This window comes from Ovis aries, chromosome 23 (genome assembly GCF_016772045.2).
Source record: "Ovis aries strain OAR_USU_Benz2616 breed Rambouillet chromosome 23, ARS-UI_Ramb_v3.0, whole genome shotgun sequence".
Classification (NCBI taxonomy): Eukaryota; Metazoa; Chordata; class Mammalia; order Artiodactyla; family Bovidae; genus Ovis; species Ovis aries.
Window position 1 is genome coordinate 61,124,666 of NC_056076.1, and position 13,004 is coordinate 61,137,669.

The 13,004-nt window shown below is 51.1% G+C and overlaps 1 protein-coding gene across 1 annotated transcript; it reads right to left on the reverse strand.

Moving 5' to 3' along the window:
• Positions 1–570: 570 nt before the first annotated feature.
• On the reverse strand, positions 571–1,384 carry LOC114110487 (glutaredoxin-related protein 5, mitochondrial). The gene has a single exon (XM_027961092.3). The coding sequence runs from the start codon at positions 1,343–1,345 to the stop codon at positions 869–871; it is 477 nt and encodes a 158-aa protein (XP_027816893.1). The 5' UTR covers positions 1,346–1,384; the 3' UTR covers positions 571–868.
• Positions 1,385–13,004: the final 11,620 nt, after the last annotated feature.

Sequence of the window (13,004 nt, forward strand, 5' to 3'; positions counted from 1 at the left end):
TTGAGTTTTCTCCCCATTTCGGTTTAATTTTGCTTTTGTATTGTTAGATATATACATAGGTAAGGGTCATAAGTATGAAACAAGGGATCTTTTTAAATTTAAATTTTACACGTTTAATCGGAGGGTAGCCGGTTTACGCTGTGCCGGCTTCTGCCACACTGCGATTGAATCGGCCGACGGCGTGCGCGCGGCCCTCCCTCCGGCCCCTCCCGCCCTGCTGCGCCGTCCTGCTCCTCTGGTTGCGGCGGGGCGCCGGCCGGGCTCCCCCGCTGTCTGTTTCACGCGAGGCCACCTGTGTGTTCCAGTGCTACTCGCCCAAGCCGTCCCACCTGCCTTCTCCTTCCCCGCAGGGTCCACAGGTCTTTTTTTTTTTTTTTTTCCCTGGGTTGGCATTTTATTTGAAAAAAACAAAAACAAAAACAAAAAAAACCCGGTTATCTTATTTTCTTCCTTGTCCATCAGTTTTCTTAATAGAACAAGTCACAAAAAACTGGGGGAGGGTTGGGGGGGATGGTATACTATCTTTGAAGACTGACATATTTGTGGAGGACCCGTGAAGAATAACAATGATTCAAAAGCTCCCAGGTTTACTCCTGAATCAGGCAAACAGCAAAGGACAACACAAGAAGGAATTTTGTTTACAACAATCTCGTAATGCAACATTGATTATGACAATACAGTGGTTACAATTATGTTCGCGATAGGATCTTCCTTGCCCAAACACCAGACACGCTAAAATCACTTGGCTGCTTACAAACTGGAGGAGCCAGCGCAAGCAGTCATCTGAAGAGTGGGAACCTGGATGGGTAAGGCTTCTCTGGTGGTGAGACTCTGACGCCAGCGGCTCCTCGCCCGGGGCTTCCTTCCCTCACTTCGAGTCCTGGTCTTTCGCTTCATCTAAGAGGGCGGAGCGGATCCCCAGCTTTTTCAGTTCTTCCACCAGGTCTCCATTCTGGTGCATCTGCAGGAGAATGTCACAGCCCCCCACGAACTCGCCGTTAAGATACACTTGCGGGATGGTGGGCCAGTTGGAGTAGTCTTTAATGCCTTGCCGGAGCTGGGGGTCGTCCAGCACATTGTAGGCCGCGTAGTCGCGGACGCCGTGCAGCCGCAGGATCTGCACCACAGCGTTGCTGAAGCCGCACTGGGGCTGCTCCGGCGTCCCCTTGAGGAAGACCACCACCTTGTCCTTCTTCACCAACGCGTCCAAGTGCTCCGACGAGCCGCTGCCGCCCGAGCCTGCCGCCCGCACGCCCGGGCCCCGGAGGCCGCCGCCTACGCCGCGCCCCCAGCGGAGCAGAGCGGTCGCCGCCGCCGCCGCCGCCCGGCCCAGAGAGCCGCTCATCCCAGCACGTTGGCCGCAGCTCTTGACCGCCGGCGACCTGGGCTAGCCCTCCACAGGTCTTAAAACGAGGTATCTTGAGGAAAGCCCAGCCGCCATTCCTGTCCCCTCTCTTGTATCCCTTTTCCTATCATAATATGTTTTGGGGGGCTCTGATTTCCCCTTCAGTTTTTTGATATAAGAAAACATGTACCTGAATATACATGAATATATTTTTCATTATTTTCCCTCCTAGAAAAAAGATAATCTATTACACACATTTCTGCAGCTCAGCTGCATCTAAAAATAGCTCCCTCTCCTTGTCAGCAGAGAACCTCCATTCCTTATAGCTGCCCAGTGTTCTAACATGTGGACACACTTTAATTTTCCCGTGGCTGTCCTATTGATGAACATTTGGGCTATTTCCAGTCTTCTGCTTTTATAAATGGTTTATAGTGAAACGTCTTACGCATATTCATTTCTTATTTTTGAGAGCAGATCGTTGGAATAGATTCCGTAAGCTGAATCAAAAGGTGGATGCGTGTGGTTTTGCCAGCTATTGCTAAATGCCCATCTATAGAGGCTGCACCGCTTAGCATTCCCACTAGCAATGAGTTTGTTCGCCCCTCTCCTTTTGGATTTTTGCCAAAGGGAGTGGAAAAATAGTCTATTAGTGAAGCTAAATTTTTATTTCTTTTTCTATAATCTATATATTAAGAATTTAATTCCAAGGGAACAAAACTTCTTTTGGACCGTAGCACCTTTGAGGTTGTCAAAGCAGAAAAATTGCCCCCTGTCTACATTGTATGCTATTGAATAAAGATGTTTTTCCTACAGATGGGCTTGAATTGTCGAGCTCTCATCAGAGCAGCTCAGCCACAGGGTGTGTGTATAAGTGGAATAGCCAAAAACCACGATTCAGGAAGGCCCAGAGAGCTCTTTTCATCATCATGTGCCATTGAATATCTTTGGAGACATTTATACCCATCAGATAATCCATGGACACTTATTGAGAAGACTGAGCTTGCTCTGGAGTTAGAAGTTCTTGGCACAATAAAGGTAACCGTGGTTGATACTGAAGGATTAACTGGGCAAAGAGCATGGTGCCTTCAGCCAAAACTTGACGAATTTCTTACTCTTAAAATCTCCATCTCATCTTGTGTATACAAAAGAACTCCAGAAGGAATATTCACAATATATTACATATATTACCTATTTGGATTTCAAGACTGAATAAATGCTAGCAAAAATATAGATTTGTCTTTTCTTTTCTTTTTGCTTATTTTTGATCAGTTTGGGCACTCAGTGCTATAAAGTGGGTCTTGTAAGTGGAGAATTGACTTTATAGAAAGGGACAATATCACATGTTTACAAAGAAGCACTCACTGAGCACTTAATTTCACCAGATTGCCAGTTAGTGTGCTAGCAATTTACCGAGAATTCACCATATAGTGCTGAGCTCCTGTGGCGTGAAGCCATGCTAGAAGCTAGGCAGACAAAGATGACCGACACATGTTTCCTTCCCCAGAGGAGTTCACCGTGTGATGGGCGGGACTCAGAGTCGGACGCTGAAGTGACTTAGCAACAGCAGCAGCAGGGGGCACTGGCAGGTAAATTCTACTATAAATTGATAGAACCTCTGACATGGGACCGTTCAGAATGTGTGGTCATTTTTTATGTAGATTTGCACTAGTGGAGTTTCCTCTTTTTCTTGGACACAGCTTTCTGGAGTTGGATTCACACACCGTAGACTCCACCCGTTGGGCGTGCACACTTCAGTGTATTTGTGCGCCTGCACAGAATGGGGCAGTATTTTAGGACATTTTCATCACCACAAAAAAGAAACCCAGCATCCTTGAGCAGTCACCCCTCATTCTCCTCCAACCACCTCCCCACCCTAGGCAGCCAGTAATCTTTCCGCCTCTAAAGAGGAGCCTTTCTGGATGTTTAGAGCAGTCGGTGGCGATGGGGTCATGCGACACGCAGTCTTTGCTGACTGCCTCTTTCACTTATCAGCAGCATGCTTCCCAAGTGTGTCAGCGTCGCAGCATGGATTGGTACTTCAGTCTCCTTTTGACATACCACATTTTTGCTGTTGCTTACCATTCTTTTATTAGGGTGAGACTTATATACAATGAAATGTACAAATCTTGTGTGGCCATACCACGTTTTGTTTATCAGCCGATGAATATTTAGGCTGTTTCCACTTTGGGGCTCTATATAATGCTGTTAGGGCTTCCCTGCTAGCCAAGCAATAAAGAACCCACGCGCCAGTGCAGGAGACATGTGTTCAACCCCTGGGCCGGGAAGATCCCCTGATCTCCTGGAGGAGGAAATGGCAAACCACCCCAGTAATCTTGCCTGGAGAATCTCAGGGACAGAGGAGCCTGGCGGGCGACAGTGCCTGGGGTTGCAGAGTCGGCTAACACACACGCACACACCGAGTGGAATTACTGAGTCTAATCTTTTGAGAAACGAGCTCACTTAGGGGAGGAGAGCATCTCCACAGGCACAGTATTAAGTATTCAGACAGTAGTGCAACAGCGGTCAGTCCTCAGCTCCGGGCTCAAAGCTGGCATCCTGTGGACGGTCGGTGTCTGGGGACTGGGCGGGGCCTTCTGCCCAGGGTCAGCTGCCCCTCCAGCCCGTGCTGGAAGCCTTCTGCCCGGGGTCAGCTGCCCCTCCAGCCCGTGCTGGAAGCCTTCTGCCCGGGGTCAGCGCTCCTCCAGCCCACGGCCAGGGTGCGATGCTAGTCAAGGCACCTCTCTCCATCTCGTTTCCGTGGTTGCATGAGAGCCTGTGCCAAAACCCACACACCCGAGCCCCGTGGCTGCCCTGTGTGCTGACCCACTGGTGATCCTGAGAAACGGGAACCTGTGCTGAGGTTGGCACTGCCTGGGCCTGGTGGCCGCCTCAGGCTAAAATCTGTCTAGTGACTGAGTCCTGCCTTTGGCCAGGAATGAACACTTCCTCGTCTGTCTGTCCCAGATCCCTCTTTCCTTAAATGGTGACATCGTACTGGTCATCGGGGTTGTCATTTCTCTGACTGACCTGCCTCTTGAGTCACCCCCTCTGCGTTCGCTCCCTGCACCCGCCGCCCCCCGAACATGGTTCCCCTGAGCCTCAAGTCCTGTCTGCTCTCACTGTCTCAGGAATTCAAGAGGTTAAAGCTGGAGGGCCCCTCCTTCTCTGGGCTTCACCTCTCGAAGCTAGCTTTTATTTTTCACTTCCCAGCAGAAAGATCATTTTCCATGATACAGAAACAACAGCACTATTGAGTGGCCGAATTGAAGTGCCGAGGCTTCCGTCAGCACCTCAGCAGTATTCACACCGTCCCTCGGGCCGGGGAGCGGCCTTCCTTGTTCCTTGGCTCTGATGGATCAGCAGAACCCTCGGGATTGGGCCACAGCGGGTTTCACACAGCCTGACCCCTGGAGTCTTCAGCGCTTCCTGACGTGGCTCTGAAGATCCAGGTTCCTCTTGGGTGGTTGGCCCCAGGGAAGTCCCCTGAGAACTGCTTCGCCATGGGCGATGTCTTTGAAGGGTTTCTGTGGGGTGAGGATGTCCCCTCTGCTCAGGGGGCCCTAGGGCCACCCTCCTTAGCTACCACCACCCGCTTCTCCCAGGCTTCCTTCTCCCTCTCGGGCTCTGCAACAAGGAGCTCAGCTACCCATCTTCTGGTTCCCTTGTAACTCTAGATAAACTTCAAAATATTTTTTAAGGCGTCCAAGGCAATTTAGTGCTGATAACCACAGGGGTCTTTCCCGGGTGGCTCAGTGGTAAAGAACCCGCCTGCCCAGGCAGGAGACACAGGAGACATGGGTTTGATCCCTGGGTCGGGAAGATCCCCTCGAGGAGGGAATGGCAGCCCACTCCAGTATTCTTGCCTGGAGAATCCCACGGACAGAGGAGCCTGGTGGGCTACAGTCTGTGGGGTCACAAGAGTCGGACACGACTGAGGGACTGAGCAGGCAGGCAAGGGTCACATCTTCAGCTTCGTGGGACATACAATTCTTAGTATGATGATTTTTACATCAATGCAGCTCTTTACAGGTCAAAAGCACATTCGCGTGGCCTCCAAGCTCATAGACGCTGTTGTATGTAAGTGGCCTCCAAGCTCATAGAGGCTGTTGTATGTAAGTGGCCTCCAAGCTCATAGAGGCTGTTGCATGTAAGTGGATCCAAGCTCATAGAGGCTGTTGCATGTAAGCGGATCCAAGCTCATAGAGGCTGTTGCATGTAAGCGGATCCAGGCTCATACAGGCTATTGCATGTAAGCGGATCCAGGCTCATACAGGCTGTTGCATGTAAGCGGATCCAGGCTCATACAGGCTGTTGCATGTAAAAGCGGATTTTGATTCAGCCATCACAGGGCATCAGTGTGGAATTCTTTTTTCACTTTTGATAAAGCCTAGGGAAACACTGCGGTGAATAAGGCAGTTCACAAGCCCAGTCTTGTGTGTTTTGACTCATGAGTAGTCAGGTTCTGGTTCTGCAGCCATTTGGATTCGGGGCTTCCAAGCCCCCTTCCAAGGGGAGCCGCCCTCGCGCAGGGACTGGGTTGAGTTCAGGATCTTTATCGGTATATCGCCCCCTGGTGGCCGCCAGCAAAATGCGGGCGTGTGGAGCCGGGTTTGGACCCTTAGGTGTCAGTCTCTGTCCCTCCGCCTGGGCTGCTCTTCTTGGGAGTCAAAGGCTGGGGAGAAGGGGGAAAACAAAACTAGGCTGGTCAAGAAAAATCCACCAGGAACACTGTGGAAAGTGTAACGGTAGTCCAACGTGAGCTTTGGAATCATAAATTTGAATCTAAGTTCCAGCTTCACCGTCGAAGAGCTATGTGATTAGATATGTGGAAAACTCAGCAGCGGCCTCAGGACTGGAAAAGGTCAGTTTTCATTCCGATCCCAAAGAAAGGCAATGCCAAAGAATGCTCAAACTGCCGCACAATTGTACTCATCTCACATGCTAGTAAAGTAATGCTCAAAATTCTCCAAGCCAGACTTCAGCAATACGTGAACCGTGAACTTCCTGATGTCCAAGCTGGTTTCAGAAAAGGCAGAGGAACCAGAGATCAAATTGCCAACATCCGCTGGATCATGGAAAAAGCAAGAGAGTTCCAGAAAAACATCTATTTCTGCTTTATTGACTATGCCAAAGCCTTTGACTGTGTGGATCACAATAAACTGTGGAAAATTCTGAAAGAGATGGGAATACCAGACCATGTGACCTGCCTCTTGAGAAACCTGTATGCAGGTCAGGAAGCAACAGTTAGAACTAGACATGGAACAATAGACTGGTTCCAAATAGGAAAAGGAGTACATCAAGGCTGTATATTGTTACCCTGCTTATCTAACTTCTATGCAGAGTACATCATGAGAAACCCTGGGCTGGAAGAAACACAAGCTGGAATCAAAATTGCTGGGAGAGATATCAATAACGTCAGATATGCAGATGACACCACCCTTATGGCAGAAAGTGAAGAGGAGCTAAAATGGCCTCTTGATGAAAGTGAAGGAGGAGAGTGAAAAAGCTGGCTTAAAGCTCAACATTCAGAAAACGAAGATCATGGCACCTGGTCCCATCACTTCATGGGAAATAGAGGGGAAACAGTGGAAACAGTGGCTGACTTTATTTTGGGGGGGCTCCAAAATCACTGCAGATGGTGATTGCAGCCATGAAATTAAAAGACACTTACTCCTTGGAAGGAAAGTTATGACCAACCTAGACAGCATATTAAAAAGCAGAGACATTACTTTGCTGACTAAGGTCCGTCTAGTCAAGGCTATGGTTTTTCCTGTGGTCATGTATGGATGTGAGAGTTGGACTGTGAAGAAGGCTGAGTGCCAAAATATTGATGCTTTTGAACTGTGGTGTTGGAGAAGACTCTTGAGAGTCCCTTGGACTGCAAGGAGATCCAACCAGTCCATTCTGAAGGAGATCAGCCCTGGGATTTCTTTGGAGGAAATGATGCTAAAGCGGAAACTCCAGTACTTTGGCCACCTCATGCAAAGAGTTGACTCATTGGAAAAGACTCTGATGCTGGGAGGGATTGGGGGCAGGAGGAGAAGGGGACGACCGAGGATGAGATGGCTGGATGGCATCACTGACTCGATGGACGTGAGTCTGAGTGAACTCCGGGAGATGGTGATGGACAGGGAGGCCTGGCGTGCTGCGATTCATGGGGTCGCAAAGAGTCGGACATGACTGAGTGCCTGAACTGGACTGAACTGAAGATAGAATTTTAGTTTTTCAAGACTCAGGCTTTTCAAGTGTGAAATGGGACTGACAATACTGACAGTGTGTTTGTCCTAAGAATTCAATAGAATAATGTGTGTGAACCAACTAGCACACAGTCTGGAACACAGAGACTCTCAGTAAGTGACAGATGTCACTGTTACATCTGTTTGGAAGGAGAAAGTGTTTTCTGTGAGGACAGCATTTCAGCGTAGTCCATGCATGCATGGATTATCAGTAACAAGGCAATGCGGACGTAAAAAAGCGCAAGGAACAAGAATGCTCTGTGTTTTGGTGCAATAGGATTTATTGAATGACCTGTAGAATGGTTAATGTACTAAATAAGAAGGAATCCCAGATAGAGACTGAAAGGTAAGTCCCTGTACCGTTCAGGCTGAGTCTCCATTTCAGTGGAAACGCACAGATGGTGGTAAATGGGTCATATTTATTTCCTCTGCATCTGCTAAAAATAAAGGGTGGTAAGTTAGTGGCAGATATACACTGGAAGGGTGTTTCAAAGAAAGAATGGGCCCTTGCTGCCTTTCTCAGGAAATGGTGTGTCTTTAAGACCTATGTCTCAGCCTATTTAAGTCATAGCCTATGAGAGCGCGGTGCTATCTGCTACTGCCGCAGAGCCTCACACGATGCAGGTCTGGCGGTGAGATGCGGAAAGCCGTCTGCTCTCACGCTTGTCGCTGGCCCTGGTCTAGAGGGTTTCTGCCTGCTCCTGCCCCTTCCTATTTCTTGTGGGTTGAATGTGAGGACCTGCGAACGGGACCGGATCTGGGAACGGGCTCTGTGCAGACGTCTCAAGAGTGAGTGATGGTGAGGTCACCCTGGGGGAGGGTGACCCCAAGCCCAGCAGGACTGGGGTCCTTGTAAGAAGAGCACGAGAAACACACACACACAGCGTGCTCGTGAGGGCACGCACGGGGGCAGACACAGGGCCTCGGGGAGCACCGAGTGCGGCGGCCGGAGGGCGTCTGCCCGCCGGAGTCTCTGCCCGCTGGAGACCACCGACGGCGCAGCCACCGGGACAGGCGCGCGCGCCGCCCCGGCTCCCGCAGGGAGAGCGGCCCCCTGACACCCTCACCTCCAGCAGAGCCTCCAGCGTCCGGAGAGAAGGCACGTGTGCTGTTTGAGGCCGCTCCGTACGCGGCACTGGATGAACGCAGCGCCGGGAAACGAATACAAGGCCTCTGGCGGAGAGGAGTTCCAGCGAGGGGCTGGGTGCTGTGGGTTTATCGGAGCGGTTCTTCATCCCCGAAATTCTAACCCGATAAAATTATAGGGAGCTGCCTCTAAACAAGAGACACGAGGGGACTGAAGTGATCTGTGTCAGGCCGCGTGCAGCAGCAGGCGATGTGGAAAGGGTCTAAACACGTCGGATCCTTGCGCGATGCCAGCCCACCCGGGTGGGAGACACGGCGTTTTCCTCTCCTGGTGGCTGAGACCAGCTTCTGGAGCCCGGGGTGTGAGGCCACCTGTCTGCCTCTTTCCCTGAGGGTGGTGTCCATGGACTCTCCCGCGCGTGGCCCTTCACAGAAATTTCAGGACGTTGCCAGGTTCTCCCCTCTCCTTCCCTGCCGTTAGCGCTTCTGTCCTGGTGCAGACGGGCGCGCTCTGCTGCCCTAGTCAAGGGTCCTAAATGGGACCCCCGCGATGAGGCTGTGAAACCGCCGCGCTCAGATGGGCCGTCCTGTTTAAATCCTCAGCATGTTAACTCGGCTGATTCGGGTTTAGGAAATGCCCACTCACCCGGTTGACACCGCGCCTGAAGGGACGCCCTCGGCGGGACGGGCCCGTGGAAGGTGGGCCCGGGCCCTGGGGCCCCTCCAGCACCTGTTAGCGGAGCGGCCGGGACGGAGGAGGGTGTCAGCGCGGCGGTTCACAGAAGCTCTGACGACGCCAGTGACCGAGCTGGTGTGCCGTCCTGCTTACTCGCGTCCAGCTCTCTGCGACGCCCTGGACTGTGGCCCGCCAGGCTCCTCTGTCCATGGGAATCTCCAGGCAAGAACACTGGAGTGGGCAGCCATTCCCTTCTCCAGGGGATCTTTCCAACCTAGAGATGGAACCTGGGTCTCCTGCACCGCAGGCGGATTCTTACCTTCTGAGCCACCAGGGAAGCCCAGAAGACCACATCACTTATCCTTAATTCTGAGATTAAATAGACCCTCCGGCTGCTCCCCTCATCAACAGCCTCCTCTGTGATCAAGTTCCTATCACCTCCATCCCTTGAAGGACCCCGGATCAACACACAGCCGGACCATACAGTCAGATGGAGGCGAGCGGGAGGAGGCTCTGGGGCCGCGGAGCATCGCGGCGCCGCTCTCTAGGGGCCGGGCTATGCCGGGCTGGGTGCGTGGGTGGTGGAGAAGGCGCTGTCGGCCCGCGTTGGCGGTGCCGCCTGGGCTGCAGAGACGGGAGAACCCTTTGTGCCTCAACACCCGCAGCTCGCTCAGAGGGACCAGCTAACGACGGGCTGGTTTGATGGGATGGGTTTAAGTGCATTTCTGGTCGGATCTGAGCCAACTTCTCGCATCAACATCACTGGAAGTGTTTCAACAGGGGAGTCAGACAGGGCCAGGCTAGAACTTTCTTTATTCACTAAATCGAGTCTGACTCTTTGCAGTACCGTGGACTGCAGCCAACCAGGCTCCTCTGTCCATGGATTTCCCAGGCAAAAGCACTGGAGTGGGTTGCCATTCCCTCCTCCAGCGCATCTCCCTGACTCAGGCACCGAACCCACACCTCCTGTAACGGCGAAGGACTCTTTACCGCTGGGTCTCCCGGGAAGCCCTGGAGCCTCCCGCTGTTGCTCATTCTGCTCCATCCAGGGCGAAGTGGACAAGTCTGCTATTGGCCGCCTTTCATTTCATCCTCTGCATCCCTCTCTTTGCTCTCTTATCAAAACTGCGGGCCCCCGTCTTTCTTCCCTCTTCTCCTCTGTTAAAACTTGATCTGATTGATTATCAATAACTTTGAGTCAGGTCAGTCCTAAGTGTTCACTGGAAGGACTGATGTGGAAGCTGAAGCTCCAATACTTTGACCACCTGATGTGAAGAACTCACTCATCTGAAAAGACCCTGATGCTGGGAAAGATTGAGGCAGGAGGAGAAGGGGACGACAGAGGATGAGATGGTTGGATGGCATCACTGACTCGATGGATGTGAGTCTGAGTGAACTCCAGGAGTTGGTGATGGACAGGGAGGCCTGGCGTGCTGCAGTCCATGGGGTCGCAGAGAGCTGGACAGGACTGAGCAACTGAACTGAATTGAACTTTGAGTCAATGGACGTTTGTACACTGCTCTTCCCTAGGGGAGATTTTCCTCATTTATTCACCAAGAAGGTGGCAGGACTGTTTGGAAGCAGGGTCTTCTGCTACCCCTGAGTTCACCCCGGAGGACACGTCCACCTGTCAGCTTACGTGGGCTGTTGGAAGTGTGTGACTGTGTTTCAGAAGCCGCTCCCCAGGAACAGGTGGAGGCTTGCAATAGTTGGATACTCACTACCAGAATTCTTGAAAAATAGCAGCAAATACCTGTAAATAAACATTAGAAATGAGACAGACTGCTTAGCATTTAACATATTTTAAAAACATTGTTTACCATTTCCTTCCTTCCTTGCCAGTCCTTAGAGTTGCCAAGTGGGTCCTTAAGATCTGGCCTGACCCCATCTCTCTAGTGATGAGCCCAGCACTAGGAAAACATGACCTGAACTGGGGCAAGCCCTGTGTGTGCTGTTCTTACTGAAGCCTCCAGACTCCATCCCGCTGCCTGGTCGCGCTCGTAAGGAGAGGGCAGATTTAGGAAGCTTGGCTTTGACTGCTGAGAAGCCAGGCCGGAAGCATGGAGCTCCTGGGGTCTGCGCTCTCTGCTGTAGCAGCAATTGCTAATACACCTCAGCCTTCCAATCAGAGCTGCAGGAGGGTCCCTGTGGGAAGACAGGGCATCTTCCGACTGGTCCATTCTCTGAGACACAGCAGAGCAGGTCTCCCGGAAGAAGCTACCGGCTGCCTTAAACCTGCCCCCCACGCCCTGTTCTCTGACGCCCAAACTACCGCAGAGCTTCCCTCCCTGGGGCCCAGAGCTGTGGTGCCTATAGGACGTATCTGTTCTAAATCCTCTGTGTGTATTTACTCTTTAATGATTTTCAGAGTCTGCTGTTGTCTCTGTTTTACAGACAACAAAAATTGAGGCTCGGAGAATGAATCGCCCAAGATCTTGCAGCCGGTAAGGAACAGAGCCAGGATTACCAAAACAAGTCAGTCTTACCCCCCCAAGACCCCAGCTTTCTCCCCTGTGTCTGTGACACAGCCTTCAGTGGGCGAGGGTTTGAGGAGGTGGCTGAAGAGAGCACAGTCACATCTGCAGATCTAGCTCATAGTGGATTGAGGAGTATTTTGCCCTCATTTTAATTTCTGAAGTTTTCTCTCGCCTGTAACAGGAGACATATAGGTAGTTATGTCATTTAAATAGTCATTATTTACGTGCCTAGGACTTCCCAGGTGGCACCAGTGGTAAAGAATTGACCTGCCAGTGCAAGACACGGAAGAGATGCAGGTTTGATTCCTGGGTCGGGAAGATCCCCTGGAGAAGGCATGGCAACACACTCCAGTATTCTTGCCTGGAGAATCCCACAGACAGAGGAGCCTGGAGGGCTACAGTCCCTAGGGTCACAGGGTTGGACACGATCGAAGCAACTTAGCACGCTAATATGTCTACATATAAGACGTATAAGTAGAGACACAGAAGTCTGGACCATACAGATAAATTTGATGAGGGCCCAGCTCAGCCTCACATCGCAGCAAGTTTCAGAATGGGCGATGCAGCCTGGGTTTCTTCAGGATCGACTCTAGCAGCGTTCTAACTCTGCCACAGTTGAAAAGTTTTCCCTAAAACCCATCACCAGAGAACACCACACATTTCTGTTGTATTTGATCCTCAAGTTTTACTTCTGCAAAAATCAGAGGAAAGTGCCAGAATGATGGCAAACAGGACTTCTTTGAGTCACCAGGCGCTTGTCCAGTTCCTGGCAACTGACTCACGCATTGAACACTGCAAGTTTCATTTCTTCTGGCAAATGTAACATTGACATCTTCAGTCATTTCTCCTAACACTTCTTCGAATTTGATTTTCTTTTTAATATAACTTCCTTTCCTTAGTTTTTTTTTTTTTTTTTTTTGCAGAAGTAGCGGTCCTCTCACCAATTTCTTCATACTCATCTTTCAAACACAGCCGTAAAGCATCGTATACCTTGTGCAAGGCGGATCCTGGCAGTCTGAAAGTATGCTTGTACGCTTACATGAGTGAGTGAGTGAGCGAAGTCGCTCAGTCGTGTCCAACTCTTTGCGACCCCATGGCCTGTAGCCTCCCAGGCTCCTCCCTCCATGGGATTCTCCAGGCAAGAGTACTGGAGTGGGCTGCCATTTCCTGAACAGCAGAATTTA

Excerpts from the sequence above, each read along its gene's own strand:
- LOC114110487 (XM_027961092.3), bottom strand. The coding sequence starts at position 1,345 with ATGAGCGGCTCTCTGGGCCGGGCGGCGGCGGCGGCGGCGACCGCTCTG.